The sequence below is a fragment of the Schistocerca nitens genome, chromosome 6 (assembly GCF_023898315.1).
Source record: "Schistocerca nitens isolate TAMUIC-IGC-003100 chromosome 6, iqSchNite1.1, whole genome shotgun sequence".
Classification (NCBI taxonomy): Eukaryota; Metazoa; Arthropoda; class Insecta; order Orthoptera; family Acrididae; genus Schistocerca; species Schistocerca nitens.
The window spans coordinates 44,428,778-44,451,072 of NC_064619.1; the positions used below are offsets into that span (position 1 = coordinate 44,428,778).

At 38.0% G+C, this 22,295-nt stretch overlaps 1 protein-coding gene across 5 annotated transcripts in view; it reads left to right on the top strand.

Annotated features, from left to right (window-relative positions):
- The window catches only part of LOC126263669 (peroxisomal multifunctional enzyme type 2), a 533,675-nt gene extending 512,475 nt beyond the window's left edge, over positions 1–21,200 (top strand). For all 5 annotated transcript variants that reach the window (XM_049960781.1, XM_049960779.1, XM_049960778.1 and 2 more), the window contains exons 15-18: positions 4,943–5,060; positions 7,021–7,209; positions 17,366–17,463; positions 20,884–21,200. In XM_049960781.1, coding sequence (XP_049816738.1) covers positions 4,943–5,060; positions 7,021–7,209; positions 17,366–17,463; positions 20,884–21,000 — 522 coding nt within the window. In that variant the 3' untranslated portion in view covers positions 21,001–21,200. The remainder of the gene's footprint in view (positions 1–4,942; positions 5,061–7,020; positions 7,210–17,365; positions 17,464–20,883) is intronic.
- The last annotated feature ends 1,095 nt before the right edge of the window (positions 21,201–22,295 follow it).

Sequence of the window (22,295 nt, forward strand, 5' to 3'; positions counted from 1 at the left end):
GGTTGCTTTTGCTGGTAGATTGTGCCATTTGTGGTCCTGTACTGCATTCCCTTTCACTAGAAAGATTCCCTCTTCATCTCTGCTCTGTATGTATTGCTTTCTGTATCATGTAACTTGATTGTGACACCACCAGGCAATCGGGGTATTTAATTCATAGTGGAATTCACTTCAATTGGTTGTATTCATTTTTTTTAAATCGTGACCATATGCCCTAACCAATATAACCATGTTTAAAGTCATTATTATTGGTATGTACTGTTACTGACTGAGAAAAGTTGAATAATTACAGTTCAAGTCAAGTTTCATAATCTTCTGAAATTTATTTTTAAGTATTTGAGAAATTCCATCACATTTTGAGAATAATATTATTTACACTTTCGTAGGTAGTAAGAGTGGATACATATGAAAGTTACTGCATAATCAGTTTAGTATAAGAAGCATTCAAAAAGAAGCAAGCCAGAGGCAGTAAAATGTGAAAATCATAATGTCACTGCATTTGGAAGAAGGTGCAGTTCCTATAAGAGCAGAGCACAGTGATTCCAAACGCGCTTCTATAGCGACACAGGCGCACACCCACTTGATGTCAGAGGGAGCATGTGCACATGTGAACTGTCCACTGCACCCTATCATGCTGAAATCAGTGAAATTGAAGCTTCAGAAAAAGGGAAAAGGGGTGTAATGTGTTCCCTAACAGCGGAAAGAGTGCAAGGGAATGGAAATTGATTGAAGAAAGGCACAAGTGTATAGAGAGCACTTCATGTTCTGTTGCATGGTCTTTAGCACGAGCGTTTCAGGGAAGGTAGGGTGTTGATGGCCGCTGATGCATTGTCTGGAACACCATACCACGTTATAATTATTGTCCAACAGGTGAACATCTTCATTATTCAAGACTGATGAGTACAGTAGCAGCCACTTCCACAGAGATTGGATTGAGCGTTTGAAGTTTTCTCACAGTCATTTAAGGACAAATTGTAAACTCCCTACAGGAAGCATATCGAATGTGACTCTCTCTTTAACATCTGCAGCACTTTGCCAAGGGGGGAACAAATTCTTGTCATGTTTCATGAACCACAGTCACAACGACAGTGGAAGCCTGCAGGGCCACTGCTGCCCAAAAAATCCAAGGCTGTGTGCACAAGTGGGGGAAAGATTATTCTCACCAACTTCTTTACCAAAAAGGCGCACTTCTTAAAACTTCCTGTAGCAAGAGAGAACAATGAATGTGCATCAACACTCACAAACCTTGGCCATCCTTTTGATGTCAATCAAATCAAAGTGATAAGGGCAGCTCACCTATGGAGTCATCCAGCTCCATGGCAATGCAAGGTTCCATACAGCAAATATAGTCAAGGAGCTCTTGCAACATTAAAATGGGAGTTCATCTGTTATCCTGCATGTAGTCTGGACCTCTCTCCCTGCAGTTATGCTATTTTTGGTGATCTAAAGAAGACTGTAAGAGACAAACAATTCATTGCAGACAAGGATATCAAGCCATATGTTCAGAACTCATTCACAATGCAGCCTCAGAAATGTTATGCCTTGTGTTACATTGGGACAGTTGTCTCAACACTGATATCACATGCATCTACAATACTCATGAGAGTGCTTTATTGAAGAACAGAAGATAAAACTGAAAACTGAGAACCAGCTTCTTTGGTTTAGGAGGAGTAGGGCACTCAAGAACAATTTTAACACTGGAGTTAATAATAAATTATGTGGGTGAGTAAAGAAAATGTACGTTGCAGTTTGGAGAAGACTTTTTATGATTTGGAACTGAATAACGTTCTTTTTCTGTTTTTGGGAAGTGTGGTATGAATTGCAGAAATAATTGTATCAAAAGGAAAATTGGCATGAGAAAACTAAAATTACGAGGAGACAACATGGCTGGCCTAACCTTCAGGAGGTGAATTTGTAAGTGTTGCCAGTAGACATATAACAGGGGAAACAACTTCAGAAAAGCCAATTCCTTCTTTAGGGAAAAAAGAGGGTAGGTTGCGAAAAATTAGAAAGGAGGGGCAGATCACTCAGACCCAGGCTGAGAGAGAGAGAGAGATACCTGTTGTAAAGGAGGGTGAAGGCTGGAGTAGTCAGTACTGGTAGAATGACACACAATGGCAAATTTAGGAAAGGAATATGTACTGTTGGACTGCTCACTGTCTGTCAGCACTGATGCTTATTTTATGTATTGATGAGATAGTGAGGGAGGTAAAGAAGTACCTGCCAGGGTAGCTGAGAGTGCTAACGCGCTGCTTCCTGGACTCGGGTAGGCGCACCGGCCCCGGATCAAATCCGCCCGGCGGACTGGCGAGGGCCGGTGTGCCGGCCAGCTTGGAGGTGGTTTTTAGGTGGTTTTCCACATCCTGTTCGATATGAATACCAGGCTTGTCCCGACATTCTGCCTCAGTTAAACAACTTGCAGACATTTGAAAACATTCACACCTCCATGGCTTACACTAGACGCCGACAACTGGGGCACACTTATTCCGTACCGGGGGCTATTGGGTGGTGACAGGAAGGGCATCCGGCCACCCCTTAAAATTAACATGCCATTTCTGTTTAACCATAACAGTGGACCCCACAATGTTGGGCTTGATGCTTGGAAAGATACGGAGAGAGTGAGGGAGGTAAAGGAGTATCTAAAGGAGTATCTTGATGTGAGGTTTGTTTTGTTAAGGACAGAAAAAATGGTCAGAAATAGATTTGGTGCTTAATGGAGTTAAGTGTGCTCTAACTGATCACTATAATATGCACATAAACAGAAAGGAAATTTAGGTAATGCTGTGCACAGCAGGTGGACACGCTGGATAGATAAATGGACAAGTGACAATTGGAGGAATAGATGAACTGTGCTGTGTTGGAAATAAAGGAGGTAAAGAAAGAAGATACAAGAAAGTCATGCTAACAAGTATTGCACAAGGCAAAAAACTGTCCTTAAAAACAAACTGGTGCTAACAAAAAAATATAACCCTTGCGACCAGAAAAAGATTCATGAAAGCTATCTTTGTAGCATGACTCTGTATGGGCATGAAATGTGGACAGTAGAGAAGACAGAAATGAAAAAAGGTGGAAACCTGTTTTTCTGTCTGCCTGCAATAAGAATGCATAGTCTGTAAGCAAATAAAAATTTGTCGAGAGAAGAATGCTGATTGAAAGGAAACCATGGGAACAAGAAACTCCAGGTACAACACAGTCAAAAGCCAACAAGCAGAACAGCATGATTTATAGGAGCTCATGCAGTGGACTGTTCTAGACTAAATCAAAGTTGCCTGCCTGGCCCCACTGCTGCGAGTGGCTCAGACCATGTGACATGTCACACATGCCACTGGTGGTGACCATCAGTTGTGAGCTGTAGTGCCTCTGAGCTGCAACTGATGTCACCCGTTGGCAGGGATATTGAACCTGTGGTATATTGTGTTAATAAAGACTGTTGATAACCAGTTGGATTGGTCATGTAAGGAATGAAGATATCGTGCAAATATTTTCTTTGAAACCATAATGAATGAGAGAGACTGGTTGAGAACGTATCATGAAATGAATCGTTGCTGAAAGCTGTAAGTGAATGGATGGTAGAAGAAAATAATTACAGGTATGCACCTAGATATGAGTATCTAAGGTAGGTGCAGAAGTTATGGTGAAATGAAAAGGATAGCTGGCAACTGAAAAGACTTGGGAACTACTTCATGTGAATCCTAGGCCTCATGCCTACAGCAGCAGCAGCAGCAACAACAACAAAAACAACAAACAAACAACATAACCTGGCACATCATGCAGTAATTGTAATAGAATCAGTAAAGTAATTTTGTTGTACAAATACATTAGCATGAACACAGCTAACAAAAATTCCTTTTTTATCTTCATCTCCAGGCACTATTGCCTACAACAGTCCCTTTGTTGACGGTACGAAATATTTAATCACATAGGGAATTGCAACCAGATCTGAGACTCAAATAAAATTGTGATTCAGAGATTCATAATGTTGTTTCTTCTCATCATACATTTTGAAAATAAATAATAGGAGACCTACTCTAATCACTATTTGCATCTTTTCTTATTGTTTAATGGAAGAAGTAAGTACTTGCCATATAGTTGAGCCATTGAGTTGTCAGCAGACACATAAACATCACTGAGCTTTTGTATTGTGTGCCCCTTCAGAACAACAACAGCAACAACATGCATGGCTGTACTGTCCTGGAACTGCAACTCCATCTGAGGAAAAGAACAAGCACACTTTCTTTGAAGAGTTCATGTTTTTTTTTCAGCTTATTTGCATTTCTTTCATGGTCGTTTGCTAAGGAATTTTAGAATATACAGAAACTGCAACTTTACTTTATTCTGCTATAATTGGTGCCTCGGCAGCCAGAGACAGTGGTCATGTCTGTGAGTTGCATTTGCATGAATGTGTATGTATATGTTGTTTAATTTGGACATATTACCAGATTGAAAATAGCGTTTCTCTTCTAATCATTTGTTTGTGGAATGACAGTATTATCTTGTTATTGCAATTACAACTCAATTTCCATCAACAAGTGAATATTTTGTTATGTCAAACTGTTCAGACTCAATATTAGTGTATATATATCATGCCACTGAAGACTTACAGGTTATTGTTTTAGTGACTACATTTAAAATTGTAATTATCAGTGTAATATTTTGAATAAATAACATATCTGGCCTCGGCAGCCAGAGTCAGTGATCATGTCTGTGAGTTGCATTTGGGTGAGCATGTGTGTGTGTATGTTGTTTTATTTGAAAGAAAGCCTTTTGGCTGACAGCTTACTTGTGTAACACTCTTTTTGTTGTGCCTATCTGCGACCTAACATCTCTGCTATATAGTGAGTAGCAATCTATCTTTTTCATGATATTGTCATTATTCCATCCTGAATTTTTCATTGTTTGGTTTTAAAATACCGTAGAGGTGTACAATTGATTTTCTTTCTTGCAGGCTCGTTTCTCAAAGCCTGTTATTCCTGGTCAGACACTGCGAACAGATATGTGGCAGCAAGGAAATCGTATTTTCTTTGAAACTTCTGTTGTTGAAACAGGAAGTCCAGTAATTTCAGGTAAGGCTGCATTATAACATTCAAACTAAAGCCTTTCATTACTTGATGACAAACACAATCATTCATTCATTTTTTAATGCCAAGTAGTATAAGATATGGTCAAGTCACAGATCCTGTTGGCATCAGAAGACAGTATAAAGAAAGGTAAACTTAAGAATTTGACATAACAGCATAACTCAAATTAGATGTATCATGTAACTATCAGTTTAATAAGTCACAGCTGCAAAATACTAACACGAATTCTTTACAGACGAATGGAAAAACTGGTAGAAGCAGACCTCGGGGAAGATCAGTTTGGATTCTGTAGAAATGTTGGAACACGTGAGGCAATACTAACCTTACGACTTATCTTAGAAGAAAGATTAAGAAAAGGCAAACCTACGTTTCTAGCATTTGTAGACTTAGAGAAAGCTTTTGACAATGTTAACTGGAATACTCTCTTTCAAACTCTGAAGGTGGCAGGGGTAAAATACAGGGAGCGAAAGGCTATTTACAATTTGTACAGAAAGCAGATGGCAGTTATAAGAGTCGAGGGACATGAAAGAGAAGCAGTGGTTGCTATTCAATCTGTATATTGAGCAAGCAGTAAAGGAAACAAAAGAAAAGTTCGGAGTAGGTATTAAAATCCATGGAGAAGAAATAAAAACTTTGAGGTTCGCCGATAATATTGTAATTCTGTCAGAGACAGCAAAGGACTTGGAAGAGCAGTTGAACGGAATGGACAGTGTCTTGAAAGGAGGGTATAAGATGAACATCAACAAAAGCAAAACAAGGATAATGGAATATAGTCGAATTAAGTCGGGTGATGTTGTGGGAATTAGATTAGGATATGAGACACTTAAAGTAGTAAAGGAGTTTTACTATTTGGGGAGCAAAATAACTGATGATGGTCGAAGTAGAGTGGATATAAAATGTAGACTGGCAATGGCAAGGAAAGCGTTTTTGAAGAAGAGAAATTTGTTAACATTGGGTATAGATTTAAGTGTCAGGAAGTCGTTTTTGAAAGTATTTGTATGGAGTGTAGCCATGTATGGAAGTGAAACATGGACGATAAATAGTTTAGACAAGAAGAGAATAGAAGCTTTCAAAATGTGGTGCTACAGAAGAATGCTGAAGATTAGATGGGGTAAATCACATAACTAGTGAGGAGGTATTGAATAGAATTGGGGAGAAGAGGAGTTTGTGGCACAACTTGACCAGAAGAAGGGATCGGTTGGTAGGACATGTTCTGAGGCATCAAGGGATCACCAATTTAGTACTGGAGAGCAGCGTGGAGGGTAAAAATCGTAGAGGGAGACCAAAAGATGAATACACTAAGCAGATTCAGAAGGATGTAGGCTGCAGTAGGTATTGGGAGATGAAGAAGCTTGCACAGGATAGAGTAGCATGGAGAGCTGCATCAAACCAGTCTCAGGACTGAAGACCACAACAACAACAACAACAACCTGTAGACATAAAGCAGAAAATAGAAAATTCCCAAATATCCTAAACTTAAGTATAAGGGTAGATGATTAGCCACATCCTCCATAATTTATCAAAATATTTGAAATCGGCGATGTAAATTTCAGTAAATCTTGCACATTATGGAGGCTTTAGTAATAGATTAGCAGTAGTCGTAATTTGTTGTTAATACTCCTTACAAAGCAGTGTCTGGTTCTGCCAATTACCGTACAATTTGATTAGTTCCCTATCAGCGAATGCTCTCCTTCATGATGGTTTTATGGAACATAATGAATGAATGAATGAGTTGAAACATTCTAAGTATTCTTTTATGATTGATTGAAGTGAACACTGGAAAGATCTTAGTGTAATTCTAAGTTTGTAAACTTATCATCATTTATAAGTAAACAGTAATTTAGCTGGAGTCTCTAGAAGTATTTTGTTAGAATACCAAAAACATACAATTCGTCTGATGTATGAAAGGTATGTCATAATTTCTGATTAAATTATTCTATTCTAGGCGCCTATATCGACCTCGTGGAGACCCAAAATGTTTACCCGAATCGTGTCTCAGCTAAAGCACTGAAATCTGAAGAGGTATTTGATGAAATTGAAAAAAGAATGATGGCAAATTTGGATAAAGCAAAGAAAATCAATGGTGTGTTTTTGTACAAAATAACACAAAATGGCCAAGAAGCTGCATCCTGGAGTAAGTTGGATTCTTACTTTTTTTGTATGATACTTAAACGTGCCTAAGTAAAGCATTAGGTTACAGTAAAAACACACAGAATGATGTCAGTTACCCCATTTGCCTATACAAGTACCATATTTACTCGAATGTAAGCCACACCTGAAAAATGAGACTCGAAATCAAGGGAAAAAAAAATTTCCTGAATCTAAGCCGCACCTGAAATTTGAGACTCGAAATTCAAGAGGAGAGAGAAGTTGTAGGCCGCACCTCCAAATTGAAACAAAGTTGGTCCATTGTAATATGAGACACAATTTAGGTCGAATGAATGACGATGCAGCTACAGTAGTTTGGTTTGAGTCGTAAGCTTAGCAGTTAAGCTTCACCAGGTAGCCATTGCTACGCGTCAGATGCTCCATCCGTATTTATATGGGTACCCTTCTTTTTTCATGTGCTTCGTCTGGTTTGAATCTATTGCTTATTTTTCTTTGATCTGGTAAGTTCCGTTCTCTTTGTTATAGGTGTTTACGTCACTCTAATCTGAAAATGCATTGTTGTACTGTGTCATGCATTGTTTGTCGCATTCTGATAATGTGTGTTTACGACCTGTCGCCGCTCACGGTATGGCTTGCTTTTGTGCACGCTATCGACGCTTACAACAAAAAAAAAGAGAGGAATTGTCTCATTAGCGAAACAATGGCAAGAGACTGCTATTTGTTGTTACTTACACTGCTGCTTTCTTTGATAATGATCGACGAGAACTAAATAATAGACTGCGTATGATAGAAGACGTTCTGAATGAGAGTTTAACTAAAATTTTTCTCCGTTTGAAAATCTTTGCTGACGCCTCTTTTGTACATTACATTCTGCACAGAAATTAGAATCATCTTAGATTTAAAAATCTAGTCAATTGCCGTGTTTCATTCCTGACTGTATCACTATTAGGCATAAGAATAATACAAATATAAACATGACATGATATGTATATTCTTCCACATTTGCTGTTGTCTCACACTAGTTTCGTAGTTTATTAGGCTGACAGGATTTAAATGAGATAGCAGCAAACACGAAAGAATACACGACAAAATGTTTATATTCGTATTATTCTTATGGTGAAGAGAATACTGCATGTGATTCACAATTCATAAAAGTTCCTATTAGCAACCATCTCTTCTCACAGGTAGGAAAAAATTCAGAACGTAGAGTTGGCTATATTGACAGACATCCCAAACAGTCTTGCCTGTTGGACCATTGAAATGCTGCTACATTCGAAGATGAACAATACGGAATTTGTACTTACTTCTTTGGATAATGTATGAAAATGCAGTGGTCGAAACTAGGGGCGGAGAAAAAAAGCTCGTCTTCCACCTTTTTTTAAATTTATTTACTGACACAGAGATTTTGGCTCCAGTAATTATCTTTGTGCCTGCAAAGCATGCCTGTGTAGCGCTACATTATTCGAAGGCTGAAGTTAGTTGTGGCAGCACCTACCAACATTTTTCAGAATTTCCGCTTACTTTGCGCTCGATTCTAAGCTTCAGGCGGTTTTTTGGATTACAAAAACCGGAAAAAAAGTGCGGCTTAGATTCGAGTAAATACGGTACATTTAGACTCTAATGTGTGACATAAAATGAGTGACTTACTTTCCTGCAGATGTTGTGTCAATGGTTTTTAACAATTAAAAATTGAACACCTGGAAATGACAAAAGTGTTACGATATGAAAGAGCATTAATTGTTGGTCCACTTGTCCACTGTCAATAATTTGGGAGGTTTTGCTGTAACAGTGAGATGGGAAAGGAGGCCGAGACATTTGCTAACAAATTTCGTTTCAGAATGAACGTATTACACAAATGTATTTAAAAAAAGGCTTGAATTTACAACAGTGTGCCTTTTCTTGGATGTGTGTTTTAGGGCGTAGTATGTACTGCCTCAAAATATGCCTTGTAACTTCTTTTTTTAGGTGTTCCCTTGTGACAGTACACAATTAGTCTGTAACTATAAGCTGTTGTGTGTATTAGTCAGTTGGTCATAACATTTGACCATTCCGTTATCTTTTATGTAAGAATGCTTAAGCTTGCCTAATTATTCACATCACTTACATTCACATATTAAAAAAATTATCTTACATGCATAAAATTTCAACATGTTGCACATAAAAAGGAAATCACATTGCTCATAATTATGGCAAGCAACTAGTAATCTATGACTTGTTGTGGTTAGTTACTATATATACCAGGCCTAAACGAGCTTTGGCCAGGGGGGAAGGAAAACTGGTTTGCCTGGAGCATTGAACACACAATTGCCATCAAAGTAGTGCCCTTGGGACTCCACACACTTCTCTCAGTGGTGCCACAATTGTTGGAAGCATGCTGAAAAAGCCTTTTTCGGAATGGAGTTTAGCATGGCTGTCTTGCTGTCATAATGTCCTCTCTTGTCCAAAATTGTGTTTCTTTCAATGGCCTCATGAGTTTTGGTAACAGACAGAAGTCACATGGGGCCATATCGGGAGAGTAAGGAGCCTGTTGAAGCACAGGATTCTGGTTTTTCACCAAAGATGTTTGAATCAAGTATGGCTAATGTGCTGGAGCATTGTCGTGATGGAGGCACGAATTTCTTGTTGACTTCATGTCCCGTCGCTTGCACCACACAGCATCATGTAGGTGACAGAGGACATCCCTGTAGTAGTCTGTGGTGCTTGTTTGACCCTGTGGTGCATACTCAGGGTGTACCACACCATAGGAGTGAAAGAAAGCAGTCAGAATCACTTTGATATTGCTGCGCACTTGGCGGGCCTTCTTTGGTCTTGGTGACAAGGAATGCTTCCACTGTGATGACTGGGATTTGGTTTCTGGATCATACCCGTACACCTAGGCCTCATCATCAGTGATTATGGTGCTCACGAAGTCAGTGTCACTGTTTGTGGAGCCCAGCATGTCCTGTGACACTTCAACAGAAAGTTACTTTTGCTCAGTCAGCAGCTTCAGCATGAATTCTGCCGACACTCTCTTCAGGGTCAAATCTTTGGTCACAATGGAATGTGTGATATCCACCTCTTCTGCAGTGTCTCTAACAGTCTTATAACAGTGCTGCATCACTACAGCATTCACTTTGGCAGGGACCTCATCATTTTGGCATGTTGATGGCAGACCAGAGTATGGCTCACTCTCCACCGATGTGCAGCCATCTTTAAACTGGTTGTACCACTCTTTAATCTGTGTGATGCCCATAGCATTGCCACTGAAAACTGGCTGTATCTTCTGAATTGCTTCCGCCTGGCTTTTGCCCAGTTTCTATCAAAATTTGATGCAGTAGCATTATTCCAGTCATTCTGCCATTTCCATTGCAATAAAAAGCTGATGCAAACACTACACATTATGATGATCTTATTATCATATGATTAGGTCAAACTACAATGTAGAAAGATCAGAATTTTATATTTTTATGCCATGAGACACGTTGTAATTTTGTTTCCTTTTTAATTCAGAACAGTCACTGCAGTTGAGTCCAATGTATCTGCAGTTCTAACTTGGCTTTGCTGATAAAGAAATGATTAATGTTACCAGCACTTCATCCCTGCCAGTTAATAAAAATGAAATAATTCTCAACCTCTTCAGGTCTCCCAATTACAGGTTGCTAAAATAGATGGAAACTCAATCTAGCTTAAGAAACAAGTGACTAATGGCATTGCATTTTGTGTTTTAATGGTTCCTTCAGACCACATATAAAGGTGGAAAGTTTCACTCACAAGGAAACCTCCCCATCGCACCCCCCTCACATTTAGTTATAAGTTGGCGCAGTGGATAGGCCTTGAAAAACTGAACACAGATCAATCGAGTAAACAGGAAGAAATTGTGTGGAACTATGAAAAAAATAAGTAAAATATACAAACTGAGTAGTCCATGCGAAGATATGCAACATCAAGGACAATGAGAGTTACGGAGCGCCGTGGTCCCGTGGCTAGCGAGAACAGCTACGGAACGAGAGGTCCTAGGTTCAAGCCTTCCCTCCAGTAAAAAGTTTAATTTTTTTATTTTCAGTTCGTGTGACAAACTCTTATGTTTTCATCACTTTTTTGGGAGTGATTATCACATCCACAAGAAAACCTAAATCGGGCAAGGTAGAAGAATCTTTTTACCCATTCGCTAAGTGTACAAGTTAGGTGGGTCGACAACATATTCCTGTCATGTGACGCACATGCCGTCACCAGTGTTGTATAGAATATATCAGACGTGTTTTCCTGTGGAGCAATCAGTTGACCTATGACCTTGCAATCAAATGTTTTCGGTTCCCATTGGAGAGGCACGTCCTTTCGTCTACTAATCGCACGATTTTGCGGTGCGGTCGCAAAACACAGACACTAAACTTATTACAGTGAACAGAGACGTGAATGAACGAACGGACAGATCATAACTTTGCGAAAATAAAGAAAGTAAAATTTTCGCTTGAGGGAAGACTTGAACCATGGACCTCTTGTTCCGCAGCTCCTCACGCTAACCACGGGACCACGGCGCTCCTGAGCTCATATTCTCCTTGATGTTGCCTATCTTCTGCATGGACTACTCATTTTGTATATTTTGCTTATTTTTTTCATAGTTCCACATAACTACTTCCTGTTTTCTCGATTGATCTGTGTTCAGTTTTTCAGGGCCTATCCACTGTGCCAATTTATAACTAAATCTGAGGGGGGTACGATGGGGAGGTTCCCTTGTCAGTAATAATTAGGATCAAGGGATGAAGTTGCCCTCAGCAACTCAAATTCTCCAGTGATGCAGAAGTAGTCCCTACTACAATATAAGATATGCACCTGAGTCTATCAGCAGCATCTAAGCTAATTTATCAAAATCCTTCTCACATCAACTAGCAGACACCACTCTCAATAGATGAGGCTCAACACAGGCAAAAGTGCTTCACACTGATAATCAGTCAGAGATCTTTTCAACCAAAATCCCTTTTGTGTGTGCCACTGTTAGTTCAGATTTGAGTTGCTCTGGATAGAATGATCAGTCTCTGATCATTTAAGGTTTTGTTGATGTAATTTTCCTACTTCATACAGAAGCCTTAAACTTTCATATTAGTTGAATTAAGTTCATTTACGACACAATAAATTAACCGGACCTACTGATTATTGGAACTGTACTCAAGATACAGTGTTGTGTACTCCCTTTCCCTGCACTGATTCCTTTTCAGGGTTTCATTGCTTCCACCTGTAAAAATGGAACCCTTATAGGATTGCTTTGCTGCCCGTCTGTCTCTCCATCTGTTAAGAATCCTTTTCCTCAGGAACAGGTGGACATATCAGGTTCAAATTTATGGGACACAGTTAGGTCTGTGGTCCTTGGTATTGTAAAAAAAATTAGATTCTAAGCCAGTGCAGCCAAAAGATATGCACATTTATGTTAATCAAACAATGGAAAATCCAGGATGGAGTGTAATAATATTATGACATTTATATTACGTATTTTGGTACTCATCAAAACCTATAGCATACTTCCCATTGATGCAGAATCATGCAATTTGGCAAGAATCAAGGTTTTACAGTACAAGTAAAGAAAAAATCTGAAAATCATGAAATAGTAATTATATCACATAAAAAATATATTTTTACTATTAGAACATACACTGCATTCATCATCCATCAAAAGCATAATAGTCAAACATTACTGCATGCAATCATAAAATGTAAGTTGTAGTCATGTTTAGTAAGTAAATAAAAAAATTTTAATTAAATGTTCTACATCTACATATAAGAACTTAAGTCCCCTGCTCACTTCTTTTCGTATGTCCAGGCTAGTCTGTTGAACTACTGTAGAGATTTTGATATGGTCTTGGAATACTGGGACCGATATCTTAGCCAGTATCTGTATTGCGCGCGCGCACACACACACACATATATATATATATATATATATATATTTGCATGATTGGAACCCTCTGTGAGCAAGTCCTACTTGCACTTCGTCAATATTCTTTGTTGTGACTTAAACCAACACTATAAAATTGGCTCACTCAAACAGCCAATCAGCTCAGGACCAATGTATAAACACCACTGCCATTAAATCCGTATGAAACCTATGAAACTATTAAATATCAAGAAACAGTGCTGTTGGCAACTTTTAACAATAGTAAAATTGTAGCTGATGGCTCTCATGGAATCGTACAGAGGCCAATTTTGCTGCTGCCATTGGTCATTTGCAGCTATGTGACTTCCTCACTGTTGGCTCACATCAGCATTGTCATTCTCACACTTTCTCCCCCCTCTTTCTACAGCTACAACACATTTTACACAAAAGATTTACATTTAAAACCAAGATATTTAAACAGATGATTATATTAATATATCATTAGCTACTTTCTGCTGATTTTTCACTGTGGCTGTGCAACTATTCCCTTAACATCAACCAGTCAACTTTGGTCTGTCACAACTCTGTATGTACTTGTAAAACTCTCTTGCATAAAAGTGCTGAATGTAATGTGCTCTGAGGCCTTTAGGACCAGCTCTGTTCTGAGTTGAGGCCAGTGACCCTAACTTCACATTAGGCAGTGTTTCCTTATGGTGCAACAGACCTATAAAACAGTTTCAATGTCACAGACCACTAAACATCTTGCCATTTCTTGCTCACTGATACAAGAACATTTTGTTAATATACTGACAGTTATGAGGCCTTTTGGGATTAGCATATAGAGATTGATAGGGATCATTTCAAAGTTTTACTCCAAGGTTTTATATTTGGAAAACTTTTAAATCTGTATTTGATAATGTTTTAGATAAGCACCATGATTTTAATACAGGATACACTGAGACTTCAAAACAAGGTCACTCCCTTGGATATTAAGTTGTTTTCTCTGACCACATTTTCAGGATTTGCCTTCACAGGAAGGCATTTAGTTCAGAACTGGTGATACTGGAGCAAATAAGGCATCTTCAAAGTAAAAATGTTTCTCGTCTGCTCTGATTCCCTTAGTGCCTTACAAACACTCCATCAGATGTAAGCAGGAGAGAATAAGATACAAACAGTACAAGAAAAACTGTTCCTTCTTCGAGAGCAGGGTAAATGTGTATCATTCTAATGGGTACCATGGCATCACAACATGTGAGAGTCTGTGAAAATGAGTGAACAGACTGAGACGCCATTCCCCTGTGGGCTGTCATCTCCTTTCTGTGTCAGAGAGCTTTGCAATCATGAGAGGAGGTCTTGTTGGTAGTGAGGGACAGTAAATTGTAGTCGATGAGACTGCCTAATTGACTGTGGAATGTGCCATACTGTTTACCCTGACAAGATGAAATAACTGTTAACCTATCTCTGAATGAGACACTGTCCTGTAACATGTAGCTTTATACCATAACAGGAGGATGACCCCACTCTTCCCACACCTCCGCCAAGTGTGTGGTGCCTGTGGCAGACAAATTGTTGTAAGCCACATTTTATCTTAGTGCATTTCATATACGAGTTCTGGAACTTTAATAATGGCAACTATTTATTTACAGCTCGTATAAAATAGATACGCGTTTCAAAGTTTTATTGACCTTCAAAGTAGTCACCAGCATTGTTTATAACCTGTTGCCAGTGATGTGGAAGTCGTAGGATACTCTTGGCAGTACCAGTTGTGTTGACGGTCCGAATGGTGCAGTCTATTGCCTGACGAATTTGTAGCAGTTCTGAAGCAAATGCCGTGAAGTGTTTCCTTCAGTTTAAAAATCAAATTGAACTCATGAGGGCTTACGTCAGGGGAGTGCAGTAGGTGGTATAGCACTTGGCAGACCTATCAGTCAAACAAATCAGTAACAGCTTGCACTGTACATGCTTGTGCATTGTCCAGCAAAATGATGGTCAGGTCCTGCAGAAAGTGTCATCACTTCTGTCTATATGCTGTTCATTTTTGGAACACAACCTACGACCAGCTTAGAGACGGAAGTGATGGCACTTTCTGCAGGACCTGCAACACGACTGGCATTGCTAAGAGTATCCTACCACTTCCACATCACTGGCAACAGGTTATACACAATGCTGGTGACTACTTTGAAGATCAGTAAAACTTTGAAACACATATATATTTTGTACGAGCTGTAAATAAATACTTGCAACTATTAAAGTTCCAACCCTCATATTACTGAAAAGGCAGAAGTAAAATTAAGTCGAGACCTGAACTCTGTGTGGCAAAAATTATAAAATTTTGTGTATTGTCTGGGTTCCAACCAAAGGTCTTAAGCTGGAGGTCTTAATGTGTTTCAGAGAGATTGGCTTGTCCTCCTTTAATCCACTGATAAGCCAGCCACATTTACCTGCAGTTCTATTTTAGATGTATCCATCAAATTTCTTTGTTTTATCAAAAGTTTGACTACAGAGTAAACATCATTTCATTGTTTTTTTTTTTTTTTTAAAAAAAAAAAAAAGAAAAAAGTGAAGCATCGTAAAGATATGGTCGGATGTCAAAGTAACTTTGTACACGTACACAACCATTGGCAGATATTTCAACGATAAAACTTGTAATTCTTTGTGGCCGGTAGAACAGCCACCAGAGTGCATTAATGTTTTTTTGCTTAGTGTAGTTACCATGCCTGGTTTGGTATATAAGGGATGTGAACAGTGTCAGATGTTGAATGATCACTGTGAAGAACATGAAGATGCTGCGTATTCAGGTGGCACAGTGTTATCAGCACCTGACAGAAATTGAAAAAGGCTTCATTGCGGGTCTTCTTGTGGCTGGCTGGTCAACTTGTGTAATATCCAGATTTGTGGGGCATGCAGATGTGACAGTAGCCTGATGTTAGAGTGTATGGGTGTGTGATGTCAGACATATTTGTTGTCAGGGTTCCAATCAAACACATCTGACTACCACTATGGAGGATAGCCATGTTGTTCACTATGCACACTGAAACCCCTTCCGATCTGTGCCTGCCATCTTAGAGCAAATAATGGACTCCCTTTAACATTCTGCGACATTCTGCACCATTTTGTGGAGACTAGCACAAGCCAGACTTGGTATTATAGTCCCATGCTTAGGTTATCACAGACACCACAACACAAACAGTTGCCTTTGAAGAGATGCCATGACAGGGAAGCATAGATTGCTTACGAATGGCATTACATTGTGTTCAGTGACAAATCACAGTTCTGTACTACCCTGATGACTGTCGGTAAGTATGGCGGTACCATGGGGAGAGGTCCCATTCTTCTGATGCTTTTGGAGAATCACAGTAGTATTACTCCTTGTGTCATGGTGTGGTGACTCATCAAGTATGACTTTAAGTTGAGGCTGGTAGTGACTGAGGGAATTTTGACAGCACAGTGTTACACCACAGACATCCTGCATCCTTATGAATTACCTCTCATGCAACAGTCTTGTGGTGTCATTTTTCAACAGGACAGTGCTCATCCATGTGGGACATTTGTCTGTGAACTGCCTACATGATCCTGAGAAACATCAAAGAAATATATGTTGATCGGGTTGTAACTTGTTGGTTCAGCTCATATGAAACTAACAGAGATGCTTGAATAACTTAAATAGGAATCTTTCAAACAAAATTACATTCGTCTTATGGAACCGTGCTGTATAAATTTTTAGAACTGGTATTAGAGGAAGACTATGCAATAATTTTTTTGGCACCATTGTATAACTCTTGTAGAGATCATGAGAATAAGGAAAGAGAGATTTTTACATGTACAGTGGCATATAGTTGGTTCTTTTTTCCACACTCAGTATTAAATGGAATATAAATTCTCTGATATTGGTATTAATGTGAATTACCCTCCATCACTTATTATACTGTGGCTTGCACACATTATCATAACAAATAGATGAATATATATGTGATTTAGCAGGATTTTAGTTTGTTGCATCTACAAAACACTTCGCATATCACATTTCACTTCCTTTACTTTTAATTCACATTAACTACACATCACAGAAACAGTATAAGCGTTTTGTGTGTTTGTGTTAGTATAAATTGTAGGTGAGGCAAAATCACTGTCATTTTTTCAGGTTGGTGTTTCGAGGTACATCACAATTCTCTTACATACATACAAATGTGCATATTTTTAGTTATTAATAAGTTATTATTCACTGATTATTGTAAAATCATGTTAATTAATATCTCTACACTCTTTTATTCATTGCCGTTGTTTTTTTCTCACACACATAATTGCACAGTCTCCAAAATTTAATTTCTGTTTTCAGCTATTGATCTGAAAAAGGGTAAACTGTATAAAGGAGATCCACAAGGAACAAAAGCAGATTGTACAATCACCATTGAAGATCAAGATTTGGTCGATATGGTAAGTAACACAAATTCCTCAGGACCTTCAGAAATGGTTATCAAAAGGGTGATGTCATCAGTATATCTGTCCAAGGAATTAGTGATGTTATCATTCACTGTGACTGACTCTTGTTCAAAGTAAGAAAGTTAATGCAATATGATTGTCCCTCCATTAAATTACAATCCAAAATACTAGGAACTTTAACATGCAGTTTTATTTATTAGGTCAAGTATGTAATTGATGTTGAAGTTATTTAAGCAAAGAGCACCACTTTTATTTATATTTTTAACACTGTAATTGACTGATTTAGGTTTTCCGTGATTTCCCTAAATCGCTCGAGGCAAATGCCGGGATGGTTCCTTTGAAAGGGCACGGCCGACATCCTTCCCTAATCCGATGAGACCGATGACCTCGCTGTCTGGCCTCCTTCCCCTAACAACCCAACCCCCAACACTGTAATTGATTCGAAAAGCAATGGCTATTTCTGAACAAATGTTTTATGTTATCACATCTGAATGCTGGATGACAGGTGTTCACTTAAATTGGTCTTTTGCATATTTTAATATCAGGCATGAATTGCACCCACATTTATTTCTTACATAAGATTCAATATGTGATCAGCATCAGTAGGTGAATGGCAAAGACATAATTATTATTCGCATCATTATCAGTTTAATATTGACTCAGATAGGGCACTGAATACTATTTGACAGTGTGGGGATCAAACAGTTTGGTAGTTTTGAAAAGATAGCGTAGTAAAATGAGTATTTTAGATGTCCAACACAGTTTATTGCATACATTTGGACACTGAAGAGATATGTTGTGCCACGATATGTAGAAACTCAGCACTACTTATTTATGTCGTTGAGGGTGTAGTTGTCCACAACAAAGTTGTTTACAAACCACATGTCAATACAAACGTTTCAACTGTAATTACATCTGCCATACAGCTACAAATTACATTGTCAATAGCATTCCACAGTGTGGCATAAAACGTGGCTTCTCCCTCACCCATTGCACAAATTCTGCAGCAGGGCTACATTACTTGGCTCGTAACTCAATTTAAGCATGCCCCATTAGAAACCCATTGGTGGCTCTGTATTGATTCCATTGTACACCCCTCATCTGTTTACTGTTCACCCAGAAAGTTTTCATACTAATGTCTGCATTTTAATTTGCGGAGCTCTACATACTATGACAAAGTTGCTACAGTGTTTTTATATACCTGTATCTGTCGTCTTAAAAATACTACATAATTTCTGACAGTACAAAGACAATGTTAATACAATGTGTACATAAAGTCCGGGAAGACTTTCAATTATTTATTGCAGAAGAACCAAACATTGTACAGATATCATACATATGTCATTTCGAAGAGAAACCCTGAAAGTTTTTTTCATGTATACTGCCGTAGCATAGTTTGATAATTTACTGATAGTCAGCACTAGTCGCAAACACAAGTCCAAAGAAATCAGTGTATCATGCGTCCCGCGAGCTCGAAATGGCTCCAGTGATGAACTCGAAATGGCTCCAGTGACAGTGTGGAAAGTCCTGCGACAGAAGCTGTCTATGAAACCACCCCATCGTCATTGTGAAGTTCATAGGTACCTGAACACAGAGCTGCTGCATCAGTGGATTGGCCATGCTACAGAAGGGAACAGCTGTTTCATGAATTGGCCTCCCCGATCACCAGATCTCACTCCATGTGACTTTTTTCTGTGGGGATACATTAAAGATCTGGTGTATGTACTGCCTCTACCAAGTGATGTAGCAGAGCTCCAGGAGAGAATACAGGAAGCGACTGCCGCAGTCGACAATGTCGTGCTGGGACGGATATGGCAAGAATTCGATTACTGTATTGACGTCTGCCGGGTCACTCATAGTTCGCATATTGAATGTTTGTAAAAAAAACTTTCAGAGTTTCTCTTCAAAATTCAATATGTATGACATCTGTACAATGTTTAGTTCTTGTGCAATAAATAATTGAAAGTGCTCCCGGACTTTATGTACACCCTATATAAGTAAGCAAAATGTGGGTTTTTTTTTTGCTAACTCACATTGTATCATCACATGTGAAATACTCTGTAGTTACAAGAACATAAACTATCAGCTATTCTGTGTAATGATATATGAACCCAGTACAAATATTATATCAAATTTAAACTTTCTGGCAGATTAGAGCTATGTGCCAGACCCTTAAATTTTTTTAAGTATTGCTCTTACCAGCTGAGCTACCCAGATAAACCTCACAGTCTCTCAGTACCTCTGTCCTACTTCCCAACGTTGCCAGGATCCTATCATCATCTTGCTGACGTAGCAATAACACAGGCATGATCCATATGCTTCAATTGTTTAGTAATAATCAACAGCTAGTATTACTGTTCAAGAACAGGCAGGTATTGTAATTCAACAGAGCTGTTAGTTATCCTAACTCATGAACAACCTAACAAGTACTGTTAACATATTGAACTTTTATAAACTATGATGAGTGAAGGAGAATAATCACTTCAATTCAGTTATTGTTTGGGGAAATGACAGGCATCATTTCATTGGCAAAGGTGTTAGGAAATTAGTGTCTTGTATCTGTCCAGTTGGAGTGAGCATAGCTAAAGTGAATATTACAGATAAGTCCAGTCCAATTAGGGACTGACTTATTTGGTTTGAAATTTGTAGCAAAAAAATACTGTACAATTTATTCTAATAAAAATAGAAGAAATTATGTTTGACAAATCCCCAAAGAAGTAGTAGACTAATATATACAGAAAAAAGCTGATAAATACTAGACAGTGTGTGTTCATCTCTCAAGATATTAGAAATTTAACAATGTTAAGAAAGAGGTAGTTACAACTCACCACATAGCGAAGATGCTGAGTCGCAGATAGACCCAACAAAAAGACAGTTTTCCATTTCAAATTATTAGAAATGATTAAGGAAAAAAGTCTACCAACCTACCTATCTCTCTCTCTCTCTCTCTCTCTCTCTCTCTCTCTCTCTCTGTGTGTGTGTGTGTGTGTGTGTGTGTGTGTGTGTTTAATTGCTCTGTTTATTTACTGTAGAGAACTGGAATAATCTTTGATCATATGAGCACCACATTAAACATTTGTCTAGCTTCTTGTTTTGATATCTTCTCCCACACTTGTCAGTTAAACATAGGACACTATGTTTAAAGAAGGAAAAGTTGTGCTATTGTCTGTTTAATAAAGCTGATATCCTTACTTGACTGTAGCATTTTCATGTACTATTACTTGTTCACTATTGTAAACTTTCATACAAGACATGCCATTTCAGGCAATGTATTGTGAAAGACACATTTATATTTAAATACATTTTACAAAAATATTGCCACCACACAAAAAATTATAGCCCTGATTATACAGGTATGTAAAATTTACATTTCTCCAAACTACGTGAATATAATAAGATTTTTTCTATTTCCAGGCAAAAGGAACACTCAACCCACAGGTTGCCTTCATGAAGGGAAAATTGAAAGTAAAAGGCAATATAATGTTGATGCAGAAGTTGCGTAGCCTGACAACAGAAGAATCAAAATTGTAAATTTTTTGAATATGTTATATTTGTTAAGAAGTACAAAATGATATTGCATTTTTTGTTAACGTCAGGGGGGAACCAATATGGAATGGGCAGTTTGAATCAAATATAAAAGACAATATTCAACTTTATATGACTGATCCAAAATAATGTATTGATGTATGTGTATTTTACAAATATAAATATTTTTATAATTGTTTTACAAATATAGTTTTTTGTTATTCCTTTGCACCTTACTGGAGATATTTTGAGTAAGGAGAGAAAAATTACAAACAAGTTTCAAAAACAAAGATGTACACAGATAAACTTGGACGGGTTGAGGGTTCCGATAATTAATCAATTATTTAATGATTAATAACTAAATATATGGAAGTGCAATGTATAACAAGGTCTACAGAGAAAATGTTGTATGGTCAGAACAGTAGTCTTATAAATGAATATTTTTACTTGCTGGAAAAGGGGACAAGGAGTAAAAAGTTAGAATGAAGTCATTAAAGAGAAGGCAAGCCAACAACATTATATCAGTGACTCATATGCGAAGATGGGTGAATGTATGCTATAAACAGCAAAGAAGTAATACAGATTTTCTCAAACTCTTTTTCACCACGAATTTATTGCAGATGTTAATATTATCATTCAATCTAATTCCTTTTGTAAACTTTTGCGACTGGTGTAGATAATTGCTCAGACAGACATTTATAATATGTTTACAAAAATATCTACTGAACAAAATTATATTACTAAACCAACAATCAGTGACCTCTCAGACCACACCATGCAGTTCCATTTGTTAAATGTTAATAAATCTGGATTTGGCAGAATATGTTTTAGGAAAGTCCTCAAAGAAATAAACTAGAGTGATACAGTGTTCATGACATGAATGAAAAATAAAACACATTTATACATAAAATCATTACCTTACTGGTAAACTGTTTTGTCCCAAAATAATACAGAATAGCTCAAAGGCTACAAAAAGCCATAGATTACTAAAGAAGTAATTACACTGAAGCAAGTGTAGTAGAAGGAAACGATCCTCACATCAAACAACAAAACAGAGCAAATGTGCGATGTAGTGAACCAGAAATGAGAAGGAGCTTGTGTTATATGTGATCTATGGAGATGTGTCTAGTGTTACAAAACATTTTAACAAGCATTTCGTAAGTCTTATTGAAAAGATGGTGTTGTCAGGCTCAACAGATGCTGCCACTGAATGTCTCAGACCAGCCATTATAGATAACCAGTAACATGAATATGACTGTCACTACTCCAGTAGTACCAATGCCCACTATAAAATCTTTAAA